At 49.5% G+C, this 20,591-nt stretch overlaps 1 protein-coding gene across 1 annotated transcript; it reads right to left on the bottom strand.

Annotated features, from left to right (window-relative positions):
• Window positions 1–1,869: 1,869 nt before the first annotated feature.
• On the bottom strand, window positions 1,870–14,628 carry LOC122375871. Its single transcript, XM_043355444.1, has 9 exons — window positions 13,907–14,628; window positions 12,302–12,332; window positions 11,738–11,970; window positions 5,016–5,152; window positions 4,529–4,704; window positions 4,171–4,261; window positions 3,686–3,872; window positions 3,341–3,500; window positions 1,870–3,066 (listed from the first exon to the last, which is right to left on the bottom strand). The coding sequence occupies exons 1-9, from the start codon at window positions 13,949–13,951 to the stop codon at window positions 2,768–2,770; spliced, it is 1,359 nt and encodes a 452-aa protein (XP_043211379.1). The 5' UTR covers window positions 13,952–14,628; the 3' UTR covers window positions 1,870–2,767.
• Between the last annotated feature and the right edge of the window lie 5,963 nt (window positions 14,629–20,591).

The following is a 20,591-nucleotide window of genomic DNA, read 5'->3' as shown; positions in this document are numbered from 1 at the left end:
ATGAAGGAATGTTTGGGTTGGGACGAGGAACCCCAATCAAATTGCTTTTGGGATTAATGCACCGACTTTATCAGGAAATTGAACGACAATCCACACAATTATAGGTTTTATGTACATGCATTGTTTCACACTACCACCTACATGTCAGGATGCGTTCTAGAGCCATTTATTCAACGGAGTGACTTATCACTTCGAATGCCTTACTTATTGTAGGTAAGCGCGCAAATGTCACAATAAGCATGCATATAATTATAAACGGCCAGAAACTGCATCTTTTACTCATGCTTCCCAGCCACTCAGATCCACTTGCAATTGCAAATAATGCCCAATACACCACATGTGATTCACTGTCCCTAAAACAGTTGTCAGTTTCATTCTAGTCTCAGTTCACTTCTAAGTCGTTTTCAGTTCGAATCGGTTCGTGTACGAGGCTACACTGGCTATACGTTTCCATGGCACAAGCTAAGCCGATTTTGAAAAATGGATTTCCTCAATCATAGCATTTAGGCATAATTTGAAAATGTAAATATAGGATTAGGTGCTAGCTATTACTGTATGCCTGGCCTATTCAAATACATTAGCCAGAGGGGTGTGGTAATAACTGGTGTAAGCAAATTGACCACGGTCAAAAATGCATTACCAGAATGCACTTAAGCGAACATTTTGGGATGGTCTCGTTCCTAAGTCGGCTAAGAGCTTCGGTCCAGAAAATAAATTTATCGTTGGCATACAGTAAAATACATACCAAACTCGGCCGGTGATAAATTTTCAAGACCTCAGTCCTTACTGATTTTTGAACTCGGCCTTCGGCCTCGTTCAAAAATCCAGTAAGGACCTCGGTCTTGAAAATTTATTTACACCGGCCTCGTTCAGTATTATATAAAACCATATGTAGGGGAGATCCGTGTAAGACGCCCAGGGTCGGTAAGAGGCCCCATCGCTTTTTTTACCAAACCAATAATGTTATTTATTTTTTAATGTTCTTGTAAAGCAGAAGCCCTCTTGAAACAACAACTCACGAAACCTGAGGTATCAGGTGCGTCGCAGAGACTTTTGGTAAGCCTGTTTCTGTTTTTGCCCCTTTACTTGCCAGATATATGCATCTTTATCACCCTTATATATCTGAAAAAACAATGGCTATCAAATGCAATCTTATCTCATCGAAATTTGTCACATGTTAGCTTCAGAATAGACCATGTTCTGGTGCGCTGCAAATGTCTCATAAGCCATAAAGATTGTGACGTTAAAACACTGCATTTTTTTAAGAGGCCCTCCCTTCGAGGATGATAAAACGCCCCCCCCCCCCCCCCGATAAAAAATGCCCCCGATGCTAAAACGCCTGCACCTGCGGCAGGCGTGGCATTCTTTTTTTCAAGGAGTTTGTTTTTGTTTCTTTTTTCTGTTTCTTTTCTTAGAGGTAATAGGTACAATTTTCGTTGGTCATCAGCGTTTGGTTGTGCTAGTTTTCGCATTGTTCGAGTGCTTTGGAAGTGTTATTGGTTTCGATAACACCGTATTTGCTTAGCGCTTCGAAATAAAAGGCCTTGCAGCTGTGTTCGCAAAGCGTCTTTTACAAGTCGACTTGAATTGTAAAACGCCCGAGGGGGGGGGGGGCGTCTTACCATACCCATAGTGTAAGAGGCCCTTTTGCAACTTTTTCCAAAATGTTAAAGTTTACGGTTTGTGTACCCCCTAGATTCATTTTGAATGCAAATATGTATGGGAAAATGATGCATGCTCACAGCGCATGCACACGTTAGCTCTTAAATATTATCATTTGTCTAAAAATAGCAACTGAGCTTAAGGGGGGGGCCTCCTGCACCACTCTCCCCTACGCTCATTTTTTGCAAAAGGTAAATAGTTTCCGAGAAAAACGCACGTGAAATTTCGCTAAATCGATTTAGACGTGTCATGGAAACTTAGTGATTGTGTCGGCTAGGACATTTTCATGGTCATCCCCAAACGGTCATGACTGTTGGGTAGTTATGCCGACCGGGAATGACACTTTATCTGTCCGAGACACCCTGCTTCTCTTCGTGACACTCTGCCTCTTCCTCGTCTTTGCGTGCTCATTCGCCGTCCGGGGCTCCCTGTCACGACGGTGCTGAACTGCAACTGCAGACATTGCTGGGTTGATGGCCGGCAGAAGTGTCCGGGTCGGTCACCCCGGCACGACCCGCTCGTCACGTTCCGTCACAGGCCGCCACGGGCCGGCGCCGGGCGTCACGGGCGGGCGGAGCGCGGCAGCGGACCGGCACGCACTGGCCTGTTCCGGAACATCCCTTGAACCGCGTGCTTGACGGCGGATGGGCAACACGACGGTGACTGTGGGAACACGTCACCGCGGAACGCAAGTCCAGTTAGGTATCGGATATATCCATTGGTGAACTGTGGCTATGACACAGCTTACTCGCGGCTACTCGTGCCCAATTTCTTATTTTACTTATTAAGCGAAATAAGAAAGCTTAATCTAGATGTCGACTTCCGTTTCTTGTGACACTTCTGACAACTTCGGACTCAACTGTGCGTTCCTGTCGAGATCGTCCCTTCTGTCTTTTTATCTATGCTTCTATAACTCTCCGCGTTTCCCTTCGCTTCTGCGAACACGCCTACTTGCGCTACATTCACAAGACGCCACCTTTCAGCATTGTAATCGTTCGGCATCACACCGCTTCTTCGACTCACCTAGCGTCGCTCATTATTCCGCCACTTGTACTCATGTCCATCGCACACACGATTGCCTCGCTCCGGGAGAGCAGTTCGTCTCTCAGAACTCGGCCACGGAGCCGGCTGAGATTGTGCTCGTGTCGGTGGCGTACTCGGGGTTGCTGAGGTTCTCGTGGTGCAGCTTCCGCACGCGCTCCCGCTCCCTCTCCAGCTGACGCATGTGCCGGAAGATGACGTCGTCCAGGGACTCTCGTTTCTGCGCGGCCAGCGAGCGCTGCAACCGCACGGCGAGGAAGCAGAGCAGACCACACGAGATGGCCAGGAAGCAGCCCATCAGAGAGATCAGCACGGCGAACGACGAGCACGAACTCTGCATCCGCGAGGCGGCCACGTAAAAATCTGCCGGAGTACGGAGGCTCGTTAGGTGGAGGAAGACACCAATTGCACCGTCGCGGCATGTAAGACGAATGTTGAAGCACAAGGCCGCCAGAGCGTGAAATAGCTCATCATTCAGTCGGCTGCTACGAATGCAAGAGGGACCACTGCAAAACGGTGCTTGGATACAATAAACTAAATCGGTTCTTCCTCTTAGACTTTTTCACCCAAGGACACAAGGCTGACGCATAGAGGCTTGTCACTTTCGTGGGCTTTGGGTGCGGACGTTATAGCTCACCTTCGGGCATTACGACTTTGATGCCGATGTTATCCCCGAAACTGGTGAGGTTGGAGGACAGACTGCGCGCGGTGGTCGGCGCCTCGGTGACGGGCGCTCTGGCCGAGCGGCGGCGGCGGCGACCGTGACCCGATGGCTGGAACAGGTCCAGGCAGAACGCCTGCCGGGGGGCGGCGGAGGGAACGTCAGCGATCACCCTGGAAATACCCATCACTGGACATTGGATGTCTTATCAGTGATCCGCCATTCGTCTCTCCTAGTCCCCTCGGCCTCGGAGGACCAGGGGCCCCTAGCGACCATCCTTGGTCAGCCACCGAACCAGAGCCGTCCGTTGGGACCACGTACCGGTTTGCAGTCGTCCTTTCGGGCGCAGGCGAGCACCTTGGTGTGCAGCCACAGCTGGGTGGCGTCCTGCTGGCCGTCCGCCTGGCCCAGCAGGAAGGCCTCCAGGGTCAGACGCACCTCGTGCGGCCGCTCGGCCGTCTGGTACGGCTGGGTGAGCACGATCGACGTGAGCTCCGGGTTACGGCAGCTGAAACAGCCGGGTCGGGGGAGGATCAGTGACGGGTGCGCCAACATCGCCAGGGTGCGTCAACACACCGGGAGCGGGTGGGTCAGGGTCAAGTTGGACGGTGCTAGAAAGAGACACGGATGGGTCATGTGCAAAGAGCAAACTACTGACGAACTAGAGCATAATGGAGGACATTGTACTGCATCGTGTCGAGGCACTTCGACCTTCTGACATTGGTCAAAATCATGGACATTCCTTGCTTGTCTGATTGTTCCTGGCTCTTCGTATTTGGGTTTGGGCAGCGGTGCGTTATCCTCACCTGTCCTGGACGAGCTGAACGAATCCCGGTGCGTACGGGTCGGTCTGACTGCCGGAGACCGTCACCTCCAGCAGCTCGGCGTACTTCCACGCTGTCACACAGAACCAGAATAATGGTTACCCGGAGTGAAAGAGGTGATACGAGGCTAAACACTACTCGTCTGGAACATTTTCATCGCGCCTAGCTATTATCACGTAACTTTATTGTACAATCTAAACTACGTCCTGCATTTGAGTGTCCACTGCTCCTTGAAGATCTTCTCCGACTAGCCGCCATCCCCGAGGAACTCGATTGTTGCTCACTTTATTTTTCCTAAATCCCGACCCCGCGCCGCCACCCGTCCACCCCGATCACCCACCGGCGTCAGTGCTGATCCTGGTGAGCAGCTGCAGCCGCGTCCCGATCGGCACTGGCTCGTCGACGGGCACGCTGAACTTGCCGCTGTTGAGGCTGTTCTCCCGGAACAGGCCGACCTCGTACTCCAGCCGGCCGGGCGACTCCTCCACGACGCCGGACACACGGCCGCCGGAGGGGCTGAGGGGTACAGCAGGAAGGGTTACAGCTGACTGCTGAGAGGGTCTGAGGGCCACTCCAGGGATGGTTACAGCTGGACGCCGGAGGGTCTGAGGCTACAGCAGGGAAGGTTCAAGCGAAGTCACATTACAGCCCTAAAAATGATACTGGCGTGGACGATCTATAAAGGGTAAAGTCCTGAGATGAACCCTTTACCAGGCTCAACACTGCCCACAGAGATCAAGAGTCACGTAAGATCATGGAAGTCGTCTGTATTTTCACGCTCGGACAGCAACCCTCGCTGTCTCGTGGACACTTAGCTGCACACTCACACTCTCCCGGCGAAGGCTGCCACGCGCTCCTCGACCACGGTCGCCTGGGTGGGCTTGCACATGATGATGACCTCCTGGTCGGACATCATCACCACTCCGGGCAGCTGCGGAAACCACAGCCGCACGTTCACGAAACCCTGCCGGCACGGGAAAACGGGAACCGTCAGCGGAATCGAACCTGCAGATGGGGAATCGGTACCTATTGCAAGAGAACGGCATTGCGTAGGAGCTGACACTCGGTGGACAAATATAAAAAACATAAGTCAGGAGGCATCGGTCGCTGTTCGTTGTGTCGAGCAGGATTTGATTACCTGTGTTGGGTGATTGTGAGGACTTCAGGTAGCTCCAAAGAGCAGTTTTTGATTATACGATGAAAGCATAATTTTCCCTTGGCTATTCCGGTGTCTCCTACAACGTCATGCAATTAATCTTCAACACCTGCGCAGGCTTGTTTTATCCATGAACCTAAGAAGTCATATAACCTAGGCGTCCAGTCACGTCTAGCTCCTAAATCACACAGCTCGACGCACGCAGTACGTCGGCCGGGCATCGACACGGCGTGTCCGTCGGCTGTCGGCACTGTGGGCGGTTCAGTCTCTCCTCCCTGTTCCGGCCGCGACCGTGTTCTTTTCTTGCCCTCCCACCGTGTCCGCGTGGGTAACGACCGGCTGCAGGTCGCTGCTGCACCGGTCATCCTCTGCTCCTGACCTCCGCTACCCGCCGGCGACCCCCCGCGGCGGAGGCGCGGAGCGGAGCCACGGCGGATGGGCGGGCTGTCTCAGCTCGTGACCGGGGCTGTCTCAACTCACGGCCACTGGACAAAGGGACGCCGATACGCACTCTGACCGGGATGATGCACCTTTGCAATGAGCGTGGTTAACGAGCCGAAAAAGCGGAAGAGGCGGGATCTCTGCAATGGATGCTCATGCAAATTGGGTGCCATTTTGCCAGCGCTGCTCTTTTCATTGTCATGTTTCGAGTGACGCAGTCATATGGTTCTCAGTTCAAGGTAGGTCGGTTAGATATGACTTGTAACCAGGGATGCGGAGCCGTGGAAATTTCAGACGGCTCCGGATCCGGCTCCGGAGAAAAAAAAAATCGCCTCCGGCTCCGGCTCCGGCTCCGGGTGAAATGTCATGGCGGCTCCGGCTCCGGCTTCGAGTAAAATGGTCCGGCCCCGGCGGCTCCGACTCCGGCTCCAGCTCCATTATTCAGTACATCCCCTATGCAATTAAATACGGGTGGAAGAAAAAAGAAGATGGGATTGGTGCACGCTGCTTCTGTATTTGCAAACAAGGCTATTTTCATATTTTAACCCGCGCCCCAGTGGCGGTCTCAACCAACTTCGCCCTAGTGGGGGGGGGGGGGGCATATGTTACCACCCACCTCTAACTCAAAAACTAAGAGGGCTAAAAAGACGCGGCAAAAAGCAGTCGACAGCTCTCAATGCGACGTTTGAAAGTATTTAGGTCATTTTCATCTTAGAGCAATATTGAGGTCACTGTAGGTCATCAAAGGTCAAAATTTGCCAAATGTCATTATATTTCTCAGAACACATGCCGCTATCTCAGGAACTATGGTAGCTAGAAAAACGCATGAAAGAGCAATCGATAGCTTTTGAACTTTTCTTTTGAAAAGGTCATTATCAATATTTACCTCAGGTAAACGGTTTAGCCTCCAGAGGGCAAAAACTCCAAAAATAGCTGTTTTTACGAAAAGTGTTTTTCGACAATAACTTTCTACTACAAAAAGCCACGACATTTATATTACCAGAATCGTGTTCCCCTTGCCGAGACGCGTCGAATGAACTATAAATTGACCTTGAAAGGTCAACTTGAAAATTTGACCTCAGGTCAAGGTCATGACCTGACCGGAAAAGGTCATGTTGCATATCAGTCGATGCGTCTCAACGAGACAAACACAATGAGACCATTCCCAGCGTCCTATCTCTTTCCAATCGCGAGTTATTGGCAAAAAACTGTTTGTAGCCTCAAATGACCTCGGATGACCTTTCTAGAGGCTATCAGCAAAAATGTCACCTTGGTCATCCCGAGTGGAATAAATCATTGTGATTCTGAAATATTTGGACTGTTCCTATGCGTACACACGGATCTAGAGGCATTTTCATTTTTCTCCATTGACTTGTAATGGTAAGGTCACGCCACTGACCTGACATTAGGTCACGGATATAAAAAATCCGAGATATACAAATTGTAGGTGCCCATAACATCATGCAATCCACCAAGTTTGAAACCTTTCTGACAAACACTGCAGGCTGGACAGGATTGCAAACGTTTTTTTAGGCTTGGTCAGTTAACTTGACCTGGTGACCTGACCTGACATGACCTGGGGTCAAAAATTTCACACATTGTCCAAAATCGATATACCAAAAGCTACTCCAAGCGGCGCGGCGCTACGCGCCGCAGTTTTTTATTCACACGCGAAAAACGCGACAGGGTGGTAACATATGCCCCCCCCCACTGGGGCGAAGGTTAATACCGCATAGTTTGCTGCTTTGAACTGTCAAACCGAACTAGGTCATTAATTTTTTCCTCTTCAAAAAAAGGGAGCCGGAGTCGCCCCTTTTTTGACGGCTCCGGCTCCGGGCTATATTGTTTCACGGCTCCGGCTCCGATTCCGGGATGCCGGCTCCGGCGCCTCCGGCTCCAGCTCCGGCTCCGGCTCCGCACCCCTGCTTGTAACAGATATAGAGAAGCATAATTCATACGCACCCTTCTTACCGACTGGCCATAGTTGATCACGTGAATCACAAAAGCGAATTCAGCCAGGAAGGCAATATTTAGCTTCACCCCTCACGCTCATAAACACATTAACTACTATGGACGTTTAGAAAATGAATTATGTGGATTAAAGTGTTGCCTCAGCTTTGCGTTTGGGCTTGCTGTTCAAGTTCAGCGAATTAACTTTTCATAACCCCAAAAGTCCTCCATTGTTACATAATATTACACAACGAGGCAGCCAAGCCAACGAGCGAGGAGCATTACTGATCCGCTAACTATAGCTCCGAGCACGAGCGGTCCCCCACGACCGATTATACACTCGTTGGCTAACCGCACAGCGGTGCGATCGTCGCGTGCGTCGCGGATGTGCGCCTCTGAGCCGTGACTGAGCGGCGCTCGTTCCGCCCGGCTGTGCGCGGGCGGTCCATGCGCGTGACGCCACGGTGACGCAATGGGGCGGCCAAGGAGGGCGGTTCCGCTGCACCGCGCAGGAACGGTCCCACCCAGCTCATCCAGCAGGGAAGAGGGTCCACGACCGGGATCGGCAGCTACAAGGGACGCGAGTACTGGAGGATGGGAGGAGGGCTGGGAAGAAAATCCTCTGCAGGAAGGTGACAGCGAGGCCTCCACACCCGTCTTGGGTCATGCCTGGCCCATGCAGAACCCACATTTTTAGGCTCTTTACGTATTGACACAATTTGTCATTTAGTATCGTTCGCAAAACTGCTGCTTGTCATTCAACGGGTGGGTGGTTTTTATCTCCTCAGAAGCGGCTGACACACTAACACAATGGAACTACGGACCGTTATCACTCATAATCTGGGATAACGAAGCACGCGTGTTCACATGAGCGGCACACACCAACATTTGTATGTAAATATTGACGCCTTGTGCCTCTATATGCATGTATGTATGTATGTATGTATGTATGTATTGATCTAAAATCCATCCACATAACATGGTTTTTCAGGATTCAGCGTCATGCACAATACAGTAAAGTGCAAGAAGGCAATAGGCACTGGCAGATAAAATAAGACAACTAATTGCACTAAAACCGGAATAAAACACAGCACCCCAAGATCTCAGGCTTCGCTGGCCGCCACTGCGCGGCGAAACGCGGTCAGCGTGGGCTGCTCCCTGACGGCCGGCGGCAGCCGGTTCCACGCGGCAGCAGCGCGGTAACTAAACGTTCTCTGTGTGGAAGAGAGCCTACACTTCTGCAGCTCCAGGGCGCCAGCTTCTACAGAGCGTGTGACCCGGCCAGACACCTCAGAGCGGGACACAAACATGCGGCGGATGGAGAGAGGGTAAGCTGGTATGTGGAGCGCCTTCCACACCTTCAGTAGGTCCCTCTCCCACACCAGCCGCTCCACTCTGGGCCAGCCCAGGGATGCCAGAGCCGGCCCGACCCTCTCCCGACGCCGCACGCCTGTCACGATCCGAGCACTGAAGTTGATGAGTTTTTGGATCCGAGTGAGTTGATTTTTTGTGGTTCCGCCCCACACCGAAATGCAGTACAGAATGTGAGGGAACACGTGGGTCTCAATGAGTAACTTAAGCGTTTCCTGGTCAAAATGGTGGCGGAACTTGGAGAGGGATATGAGGAGGGCATTGCACCTCCTGACGATGTGACTGATGTTGGCGTCCCAGGCCAAACACGAGTCGACAGTCACCCCCAACAATTTGATGGTTGGTGACGGTTTTAAGACTGACTCAGCTATGCAGATATGAAAGTTTTCGACCTTGCTGAGAGTCTGGCGGGTTCCGATGAGAATGAAGTCGGTCTTTTGAGGGTTCATTTTAAGAGAATTTGAGCTAAACCAGTGTTTCATGACATCCAAGGAGTTTTCGACACGTTGTTTTAGTGATGCTAAATTTTGAGGGTCAGGACGCGAGTGATCGAGCAGCTGGGCATCGTCAGCATATGCGATCATCCGACAGTCCGGTAGATGGCAGTGCAGGTCGTTCGTTAGCAGGCTGAAGAGGATCGGCCCGGCTATGGATCCCTGCGGAACCCCGCAGGGGACCGGCAGGACTGTTCTGCCGCCCCTGACCAGCTGCCCCCGGCCGCCAAGATAACTACCAAACCAGGTCGGGTCGATCCCGTACCACTCCAGCTTGCGCAGGAGGACATTTGTGATGTTAGCACCTCCTCTGGCACACCGAGAAACCACGTGACGCGCTTACCACCCTGTCGGTGCTGAAAGGCCGTCACGCCACCGGGTCACGTGACTGTGTCGTACACCGGTGTCAGCCCGCCCACCTCGGGTCTGAGAGGCGCGACCCAGTGCCCTGGAGCCGCCGCCGCACCGTCTCCGCGGGCCAGGCTGCCGGAGTCACATGGCGGAGATAATCGCCGACCTCGTCCGCCGTGAGTGCGAACAGCGCCGCGTTACGGGGAGGGAGCGGTAGATTCGCGCGCAGGAGGCGCTGCCGCTCTATTTGCGAGGTCAGGTGGCGTGACGCGACGCACGGCGCGGTACGTCGCTCATTAACGGTGGACATGGTGGTTGTGCGCCGCGCAGGAAGGCGGCAGGCCGAGACAGAGCCCAGGTGTCTTGCCGGGTCGAGACACAGACCGGGTGACTCTCTGCCGGGTCGGGACACAGACTGGGTGACTCTCTGCCGGGTCGGGACACAGACTGGGTGACTCTCTGCCGGGTCGAGACACAGACCGGGTGACTCTCTGCCGGGTCGAGACACAGACCGGGTGGCTTACCGGGTGGCGGGCCGAGACGCAATCCCACCGGGCCTGGACACAGCCTAGAGATAATTGACATTAAATGAATTTTACTCGGCAGAAGAACAACGGACATAGGCGACGTTAACCGCATTGCGCCTGGGATCCCTGGAAAGCCAATCCCTGCCTGGAAGATACACTGTGCCGCTGGGCAGTCCATGGTAACTGCATCGCAGAACAGAAACACATCACTGCCTGGAAGCAACACTGTGCCGCCGGGCTTTGGCGACTGCATTGCGACACAAAAACATATCACAGCTTATCGCTGCCTGGAGGCTGCACTGTGCCGCCGGGCTTTGGTGTAATGCGGTGCAGCCTACCCATTCCGCCGAGCAAACAATCGGGTTTCCAACGGTGGACCTGTAGGTATGATTCTCCTGCTGCAATAACAGTCGACTCTTGCCATAGCCATAGTGAAATGTCATCTTCTAAAAACCGTGACAGGTCCAAGGACTGTGGTCCACTTATTCCGCCAGCAGACGTCTCCTAATTAGTCGCCGGGGCCCGCCGCCGTGCCGGCCTTGAAGAGGGAAGGCGTGCGTACACACGAGGGAGGATGTTGACACCGACCAGCGTCACAAACAGGTGGCTGTCCGACACCAAACAGGCGGCGGAAGCACGCGCTGCCGGCGGAGCGCGACCCGCGCTGGTCACTCGCCCACCGGACGGGAATAACACAGACGGAATAAACCAGCGACAGACACTAATGACGGCGACAAGGTCAGAGAATGAGCGGTTGTTAGACGGACCGCTGGCATGGAGTGAGCAATTGTCGGTGATTTGAAGAGCAGTCTATGAATTGGACAGGGGTGTAATTGGGCGTGCAATAGAGTGAATCGATTTTTCTCCAATTTACTTCAATTGTAAGAAAGACATTTCTAAATCGCTTAGTGACTAATGCAGATAGAAAGCAATTTAGTTATTTCTCAGACTATGCACGCAGTTTCAACGGATGCTATTTTTGTATAATATTCTTTGAACTTATAACTTCATTGTAGACTTGATGTTATAAAAAAAAAAATTGTTGCAACCCTTATAAAAACGGAAGCAGATCTTGGTCTGTTATCTGCCTAGTTGCATCAGCATTGCTTCTCTCTTTGAATATTTATGATACTCCCTCAGATAAAAATGCAAGAGAGACATTCCTAACTTCCTATGCCTTCCTCAAAACCGTTAAAAACAACATGAAAAAAACAGGAATTTATATAGCGTGCAGCTCCCGTGACGTGTGCGGCACTCACGTCTCGTTTGAGCACCCCGCAGCGGGAGAAGTCCGTGACGAGCAGGCTGTAGATGAGTCGGTCCGGGTCGCTCGGGTCGGCCCGGATCTGACACGCGCTGTCCAGCTGGGGGATCACCTGACGGTCGTCGGCGAACAGCGGGTCGCCCCGGAATCCGGGGGGTTTCCGGAGCCGGGCCGAGAGGCGGTCCGGAGCGCCGCCGTCCCCGGAGAAACTGCACCGGATCTCGGCCACTGCCGGGACGGAGGGGGGGGGGGAGGGTCATATTTTGGACACTGTGGGTAGGTAGGAGGGTGAATACTGAATAGGGAATTGATATGATCGCAGTCATTTTAGACAAAAATAGATAGAGTGATAGATAAAAATAGAAATAGATAAAAATAGGTAGAGTGTTTAGATCCGAGGCAGTATGGAGTAGACGGCAACTGCGAGAGAGGGTTCAGATATTGATTGTTGGGGTCAGTAGAAATAATAAGGAGTCTCTGGGATGAAAGGCAACTACACTGAAAATCAACATACGGAAATAGTAAAATGATAAAATTCATGATTATTTGTAGCACTTACCTTCATAATCTTGTCCTGCAGCTGCACATAACTGAAAAGAAAGAAAAGAATGAGTTACTGATGCATGATGGGAGCTTAGTTTCCGACCGCTGAATCGTAAGCGATCAGCTACAAGGTGCATCATTATTGTTTCACATGCCTGCTTTCTTATCTACCCTCAGCCATTTCATCTATGGAGGAAACAACAGCTATGGACGGTTTGGTACCTTTTTTTATAAATGAAGACTAATTATATAATTAATTGTGAATCGTTTGGGTTTGATAGTTCGTCTATTCATGTCCGGTTTAATTAACACGCGCACCGACGCGACGGGGGCGGATATCCGCCCCCCTGAGGTTTTTCGCAAATGGCGGGAAAACCGCGGCGCGTAGCGCCGCGAAATTTGGCACGACTATTCCCTTATCAATTTTACACATGGTGTGCAAGTTTGAACCTCCTACCTTTTAAGGTCAGGTCACCAGGTCACTTTGAATGACCCAACCTCAAGTCACTTTTTTGCAACTTTGTCACCGTGCCAGAGCTACAGTAGATGTCGGAGGCATTTGAAAGTCGCAGGATGTTATTAGGTCATTAGTAGCTACAACTTGTATATCTCAGAATTTTGATATCGGTTACCTAAGGTCAGGTCAATTTCGCGACCTCCCCATTATAAGTCAATGGGGGAAAAATCAACTCCCAGTTTTTACCATTAAAACGGGTCGGAATGGCCCCATATACCATGCATGTTTTCATATACGATCAACCTTCACTACCTTGAGGTCTGTTTTGCTGTTGGGCAGCTGTAAGGTCATGTGACGTCATCAAAGGTCACCAAACGTTTTTTTTTTTGCCAATAACTCCGTACAGGAACAAGATACAGCCGCGTGGATGGTCTCATTGTGTTCAGCTCGTCAAGACGCATCGAATGATATACATGATGACCTCGAGGTCACGTGACCTGAGGTCAACCTTTGACCTTGACCTTTCGAGGTCAACATACCTATATATCATTCGATGCGGATTGACGAGAGGATCACGATGATGCCCTTAGTTTGCTCCTATCTTGACTAATTCGAAAGTTATTCGAGAAAAACTCTCTCCATATCTAGCGCCGCCATTTTGACTTTTTCGACCCCTGTGACGTCATCTTTGACCTGACCTAAAAATGACCTTCGTAAAAATTGTAGATCTTGACCGTGCGTATCCGATGCCATTTACCGCTTGTCGCTATCTTGCTTCGTTCTCGAGATTCAGGGGGGCGGTCATCCGCCCCCCCCCCCCCGTCGGTGCGAAGTTGGCGCAGACCCCCGTCGGTGCGCGGGTTAAGGCAATCATAAGACGTTGCTTATTATTTGTTTGGTTACATGCAACAACCGTTTGTTTTGCCGGGCTGACGTTGCGTACGAATATTTTGAAATGGTTAATGGGCAAAAACATAGACTAGGCGCCTAGTATTATGGAATTTGACATCAATGTTCCATTTCTACATAGTAGGTATGCTCTTGCCAAGAGTAAGACTGTATAATCAATTAATTTTCATATCTATTAAAAAATCACATTTTAATTCAACTTTAAGCGCTGAATGCTCTCAACAACATGTGGAGGTATGTGTATTGCCTACCTACCAAAGAGCTTCCGAGCAGTAGCAGCAGCCACAGTAACGCCGTCATCGTGTCCTTATTTATACTCCCCCCGGAGTAACGCTCTTCCAATCACGCTCAGTCTGGCTGCTCAGTTGGTGCACCTCTCTGAAGCGAAGCAGTAACTCGGAGTTGGCACTTCACGTGGTCCCCAGCGAATAGCCACTATCGTGTCACCGTCTAGTTCCGGACGAATATGTCAGCAGGTGTCCTGAAGCTCACCTCTCCGAGCACCGTTACAATCAAGCACTTCCTCTCCAGCCACTGTCCCAATCAAACACAGCCTCCACGCCACTATCCTAATAAAACGCTCCACGGTCACTGTCCCGCCCAGACACCTGCACCTGTCCGGTCACTGTCCGGTCACTGTCCGGTCACTGTCCGGTCACTGTCCGGTCTCAGCTCCACCTGTCTCGCTGCTGTACAGCTACTGTCCCACTCCGGTGACCACACCTGGCCTCCCGGTACAGACCCTTCCGAGTGGTCGGCTCTGCCCTTTCAGCCTCGCCACCCTCCTGGTTCCGCTATACCGTTCCGCAGATCACACACGATTACCAGTGACTCACGCTCTTCAGGCCTTCCGTACCTCGCACTGTCCTCTGAACACAAACCAGTAGCTGGAACACCGATCCTGCGGTCTGCCACCACTCGACCGCCCTGAGACCGTCTGACGGTGCCAGTCTCACCCCCGGACGTCTCACCCCGACTGAGTACGTCCGGCGGCGTCACGAGCGGGGACGCGGCGCGCGGCGTCTCCGGGCGTCACGAGCGGCTGCACGCCGTCACCGGCCCGTGACAGTGACGTTACGTGACGGTCCGGACCGGTGCGGCGCGTGCCGTCCGTGTCGCCAGCGGGGGTCAGTGGCAGTGACGCCGGCGCCGACCCGTCACGGTGGAGGGCACAGATCGGGGCGGGATATCGGACCGACCGAATGGGGCTCAGTTACGTGCATGAACAGCATGGCAATGGTTTAAAGGAGTGATTTGTTTCTTTACTGAAAGTGCCTTATAGAGAGCACGGTTCAAAAGGAGATAGGTCATTAAATTTTCTATGACTGGCAAGATTCTTGTAAATCCCTCCATGATGTATTTCGATGTCCATTTTACCATTCCTTTGTTTGTTTGTTTTTTTGCTCATTTTATGATGCATTTATTTTTGTCATTTAAACACTCAATGTCGTTACCATGGAGACAATACGAGTGACCAGATTTAGGATATGACTGTCTGTGTATCCCAACCGTCTATCGAAAGTTATCGTGACCAGCGTGACCGAAAAATTAGGACAATGGGTATAAGTCACGCTGAGATGCACAGATTCACTGTGACGGTACTGCAGCCTGAAGCATACGCAACCACTAATGTCGGGACCTGTTTATATTCCTTTGCATGTAATCGTCGTGTAGTTTACATCCGCCTATATTTATGTTCATCATAATGTCTTTTGTGGAATCGGTGACCATGGATGCACTCGTATATGTATCACGTTGATATTTAGTAAAGTACCCTACCTTGCATCTTTTGTAATTCTCCGAAAATGTCGACGAATCTTGTGTTTAGAGGTTTAGAGTCTGACTGTTTTAGGTACACGGCTCTCGCTGCTGGTATGGAGAGCGCCTTGGCGGCCCTGTTTTCCAGCTCGGCCGCCAGGGCGCGGTGTGCTCTACTCAGGTGGCGCTAGTGTCTATTAGACGATCCATTCCATGAGGTTTAGGGGCTGTCTGGCCGAAGGCGATCCAATGAGCATTTGTTTGGGAAATTATCCCGCGACCGCCTGGGGGGGGGGTCGGATCCGACCCCCCCTCCGTTTTTCTTGAATAACTCATGAACCGCTTACGCTATCAACTGGGGCGTTCCACGACAAATCGACAAATAAAAAATCAAATTTGCACCCTCATATTTTATTCTTCGTTGAAAACTGGTGTAAGGGGTTGTGATGGGCGGGGAAGCCAGCTGTGGCAAGGATTTTTTTCTTCGAACAACGGTTTCCGAGATATAGCCTCGGGCAATTCCTGGATTTCGCGCTGCAGCCCTATGTTTGGCGGCCTATAACTCAAAAACTATTGGCTTTTTATGATAAAAACTTTAAATGGTTCAACTCACAATCAACCAAGAAACATTTTGACTATCTCGGATTTTCAATTTTTGAAAATTTTGATCACGTGACCTTTTGTCCTATTTTTCGAAGAGTGACCTTGATATTTTCCCCACTGAAAGTTGCAATTTTGTCTGATGACGATTAAAGCCTTATCGATTGTCATTCCTATGCGATAATAAAAAAAAGTGGTTATCGCCCTGCGTTGACCTCAGGTCAGGTCATTTTTATGACCTGTCCATTATTACGAGCGGGAGCGACAGCGAGATCTCGAGAATAAAGCAAGATAGAGACAAGCGGTAAACGGTAAAGGGTACACACGGATAAGGTCTATAATTTTTACTGAGGTCATTTTCAGGTCAGGTCAAAGATGACGTCACAGGAGCTAAAAGGAAGTTAAAATGCGGCACTATACATATATATGAAGTTTTTCTCAAATAACTTTCAAGGTATCCCAGCTAGGAACAAACTAATAGCACCATCGTGATCCTCCCGTCGATCCGCATCGAAACATATGTATGTTGACCTCGAAAGGTCGAAAGGTCAAAAGTTGACCTTAGATCACGTGACCTAAGGTCAACTTTTGACCTTTCGACCTTTCGAGGTCAACAAACATATGTTTCGATGCGGATCGACGAGAGGATCACGATGGTGCTATTAGTTTGTTCCTAGCTGGGATACCTTGAAAGTTATTCGAGAAAAACTTCATATACATGTATAGTGCCGCTATTTTGACTTCCTTTTAGCTCCTGTGACGTCATCTTTGACCTGACCTGAAAATGACCTCAGTAAAAATTATAGACCTTATCCGTGTGTACCCTTTACCGTTTACGGCTTGTCGCTATCTTGCTTTATTCTCGAGATCTCGCTGTCGCTCCCGCTCGTAATAATGGACAGGTCATAAAAATGACCTTACCTGAGGTCAACGCAGGGCGATAACCACTTTTTTATTATCGCATATGAATGACAATTGATAAGGCTTTAATCGTCATCAGACAAAATTGCAACTTTCAGTGGGGAAAATATCAAGGTCACTCTTCGAGAAATAGGACAAAAGGTCACGTGATCAAAATTTTCAAAAATTGAAAATCCGAGATAGCCAAAATGTTTGTTGGTTGATTGTGAGTTGAACCATATAAAGTTTTTATCGTAAAAAGCCAATAGTTTCTGAGTTATAGACCGCCAAACATAGGGCTGCAGCGCGAACTCCAAGAATTGCCCGAGGCTATATCTCGGAAACCGTTGTTCGAAGGAAAAAATCCTTGCCACAGCTGGCTTCCCCGTCCATCACAACCCATTAGACCAATTCTAAGCAAAAAATAAAATATGAGGGTGCAGGGCACTTGTCGATTTGTCGTGGAACGCCCCAACTTGAAACTTGGCATACCTTCTTCTCCATCAATTTGACGTCTCGTGTGTAATTTTTAAGAAAATTTTCCCAATTTTTTTTTGAGATATATCGATTTTAGTGATGTAACTACATGGCCTTTTTTTGTCAAAAATGGTAAATGTTTAAAAAATCGCCAAAAATCAGGGTTTAAAGAAAATTGCAAATTAAGGACATGAATAGACGCAGCTCAACGAGTTCTTTAAAATAGCTATCTCGGATTTTCCATAAAATGCGTTTTTCACCCCCAAAAATTCAAAAAACTTTATTTTTTGGAAAACAGCTAATAAAATCCAAAATTTTGAGAATTTCCAAAAAACCGGAAATGTTATAGAGCTCTATTAGAAAATTAGATGTCCCAAATTTCAACTTTCTATCTTGATTTTTGACCCCCAAATTGTAAAAAATAGCTCCAACATGCATAGGGCATGGTGACGTCATAAGCATTTTCGTGAATTAGAGGCACTTCTGAACATCGCATGTGAAAACAAATGGCACCACTAGATTCCTAGGACAAAGCTCGTCTAGAAAAGTGCATTTTCATGTCAAAAATAAAAAGTTGAAAATTTGACCTTTTTTCTTAGTTCGTTTAGTTATGTATGGTATAAACGATTTTTTATGCTTTCAATGCACACTTATCACCAGCACAGTGACTTGGGGTCACATATAACCATTACCATCGGATTCGGCGTGAAAAATAAGCCATAAAACATGTGTCGCACGCCCATGTAGCAGAAAGTGAAAACCGTGACCTTTCGTAACCTGACCTGACCTTGACCCGTACTTAGTATGACCCCTATACGCACATGGTACCTTTACTAGGTCTTTGAGGTCATTTATGGTGAGTTTCGAGCAGCAGGTATCGATTCCGCTGTCCGTAAGCCTAATCATGCAAAACCCCAGAATTTGACCTTTGACCTGACCTTGACCCGAAAGTTGACCTCAATCTTAAAATCTTAAGAGTGCTTTGGGAAGGTCTCGTAGAAACCTTTCGAACGCCGCCTCGCGGGGCTCGATGCGACCATTGGTTCTCGAGATAACAGGGGGGGGGGGGTCGGATCCGACCCCCCCCCCAGGCTGTCGTGGGTACGGAAATAGCCCAGGCGGTGCCGGGTTATTGAGATAGCCACCTACTTCAGCCTATATTATCTGTCCTTGGGAATCTAGTGCCAATGGCAAACAAGTCCACAATAATCCATGAACACCTACCTCCTCAAAGTCTTGTCAGCTCACTTGGTGAGCGGGACAAGTTACTATAAAGGTGTCCGAAGGAGGCCTGAGGTCACGAGTCAGAAAAAAAAACAACTGAATTATTTATCCTTGGATCTAGATCACATGCTCGGACTTCCCTGTATTTGGGAAGTCAGTCCACCAACGTTGCAAACGAGAAGCAAGTTCTAAATTGTTACAAATGTATTGTTCATATTTTATCGTGAGTAGGTAATAATTACTAACAACTAATGGGCGTTGGAACGGCTGGAAAATTGTGGGTGCATTTGTGCAAAAATCCAGCCATAGCCGGTGGAGCGGGGGGGGGGGTAGGATAGGCAACGGGATGTTCTCCCTCGACTTCGGTATGTATCGCCGCTGATATGAGGAAACAGGTTGAGACGGGAGGCTCATTGCCATCTTCGGGGGGTTCAGAAAGTCGAAATAATTAGTTTCAAAAATTGTGCTTTGAAGTATTCATTATGTCAATACCTAATTCACGCCATAAAATCAGCCGACTTGGCCTTTCTTCAAGTGGGGTAAAATATCCTGAACTCGTCATGCTGCATGGGAAGTAGCGTTGATGCGAAAAATGTTTTTTGCTTCAGATTATTGTGGGTGCAGAATACATTGCCTGCACCCATTGGATAATTATTGTCGGTGCAGCTGCACCCACTGCACCTATGGTTCCTACGCTTATGCGAAGTAATGATATTAAACAATAATCCCGAATTATGTAATAGCGAGTTTACAAATAGTATTTTTAAACTCATAATTACATATGTACTTCAGAAATCGAACTGCCAGACACCTGGAGAAAGCAGCTCTAACGTGAACCTCCGGATGTGGACACTACGGAGTCCGGAGCGTCCGCTCTAATGCGGATAGCAAAGGTGATGATCTTAGCTTAACCCTATTCCTGGCGGGGGGGGGGGGGCCTCAGGAGCCCCCCCTGAGGTTTTTTGGTTATTTCTCCCAAACGCGTTGAGCTAGGAAGCTCAAATTTTCTGACTTTTCCTAAAAGGCTTCTACGCAACATGTCTGAAAATGTTGAGTTGATCTGACCTCAGGTCAGGTCACCAGAGGCGGTTTGGTGACCCTACCTCAGAAAAGTTTGCAATCACGCCAGAGCTAGAGTTTTTGACCGATCAATTTCTTCTCTTCAGGCTTTAGTTAGGGTACCAGTATGTGCAATTTTTATATCTCGGAATTTTGATATCGGTGACCTAAGGTCAGGTCAGTTTCGCGACCTCCCCATTATAAGTCAATGGGGGAAAAATCAACTCCCTGTTTTTACCACTAAAACGGGTCGGAATGGCCCCATATACCATACATGACTTCATATACGATCAACCTTCACTACCTTGAGGTCTGTTTTGCTGTTGGGCAGCTGTGAGGTCATGTGACGTCATCAAAGGTCACCAAAGGTTTTTGGCCAATAACTCCGTACAGGAACAAGATACAGACGCGTGGATGGTCTCATTGTGTTCAGCTCGTCAAGACGCATCGAATGATATACATGATGACCTCAAGGTCACGTGACCTGAGGTCAACCTTTGACCTTGACCTTTCGAGGTCAACATATATATCATTCGATGCGGATTGACGAGAGGATCACGATGATGCCCTTAGTTTGTTCCTATCTTGACTAATTCGAAAGTTATTCGAGAAAAACTCTCTCCATATCTAGCGCCGCCATTTTGACTTTTTCGACCCCTGTGACGTCATCTTTGACCTGACCTGAAAATGACCTTTGTAAAAATTGTAGATCTTGACCGTGCGTATCCGATGCCGTTTACCGTTTGTCGCTATCTTGCTTCGTTCTCGAGATCTCAGGGGGGGGGGGCCGAATCGGCCCCCCCCCCCGCCAGTTTCTTGTCCCGGCGGAGCCCGCCAGGAATAGGGTTAACGTTCACGTTTTGTAGGAGTATATTTATTTTAGGTCCAACAACCGAGTTTGAAGATCATACAGTAAATGCAT

This window comes from Amphibalanus amphitrite, unplaced genomic scaffold, assembly GCF_019059575.1.
Source record: "Amphibalanus amphitrite isolate SeventyFive unplaced genomic scaffold, NRLGWU_Aamphi_draft 001944F_arrow, whole genome shotgun sequence".
Classification (NCBI taxonomy): domain Eukaryota; kingdom Metazoa; phylum Arthropoda; class Thecostraca; order Balanomorpha; family Balanidae; genus Amphibalanus; species Amphibalanus amphitrite.
This window is presented reverse-complemented; position numbering and strand designations above follow the sequence as displayed.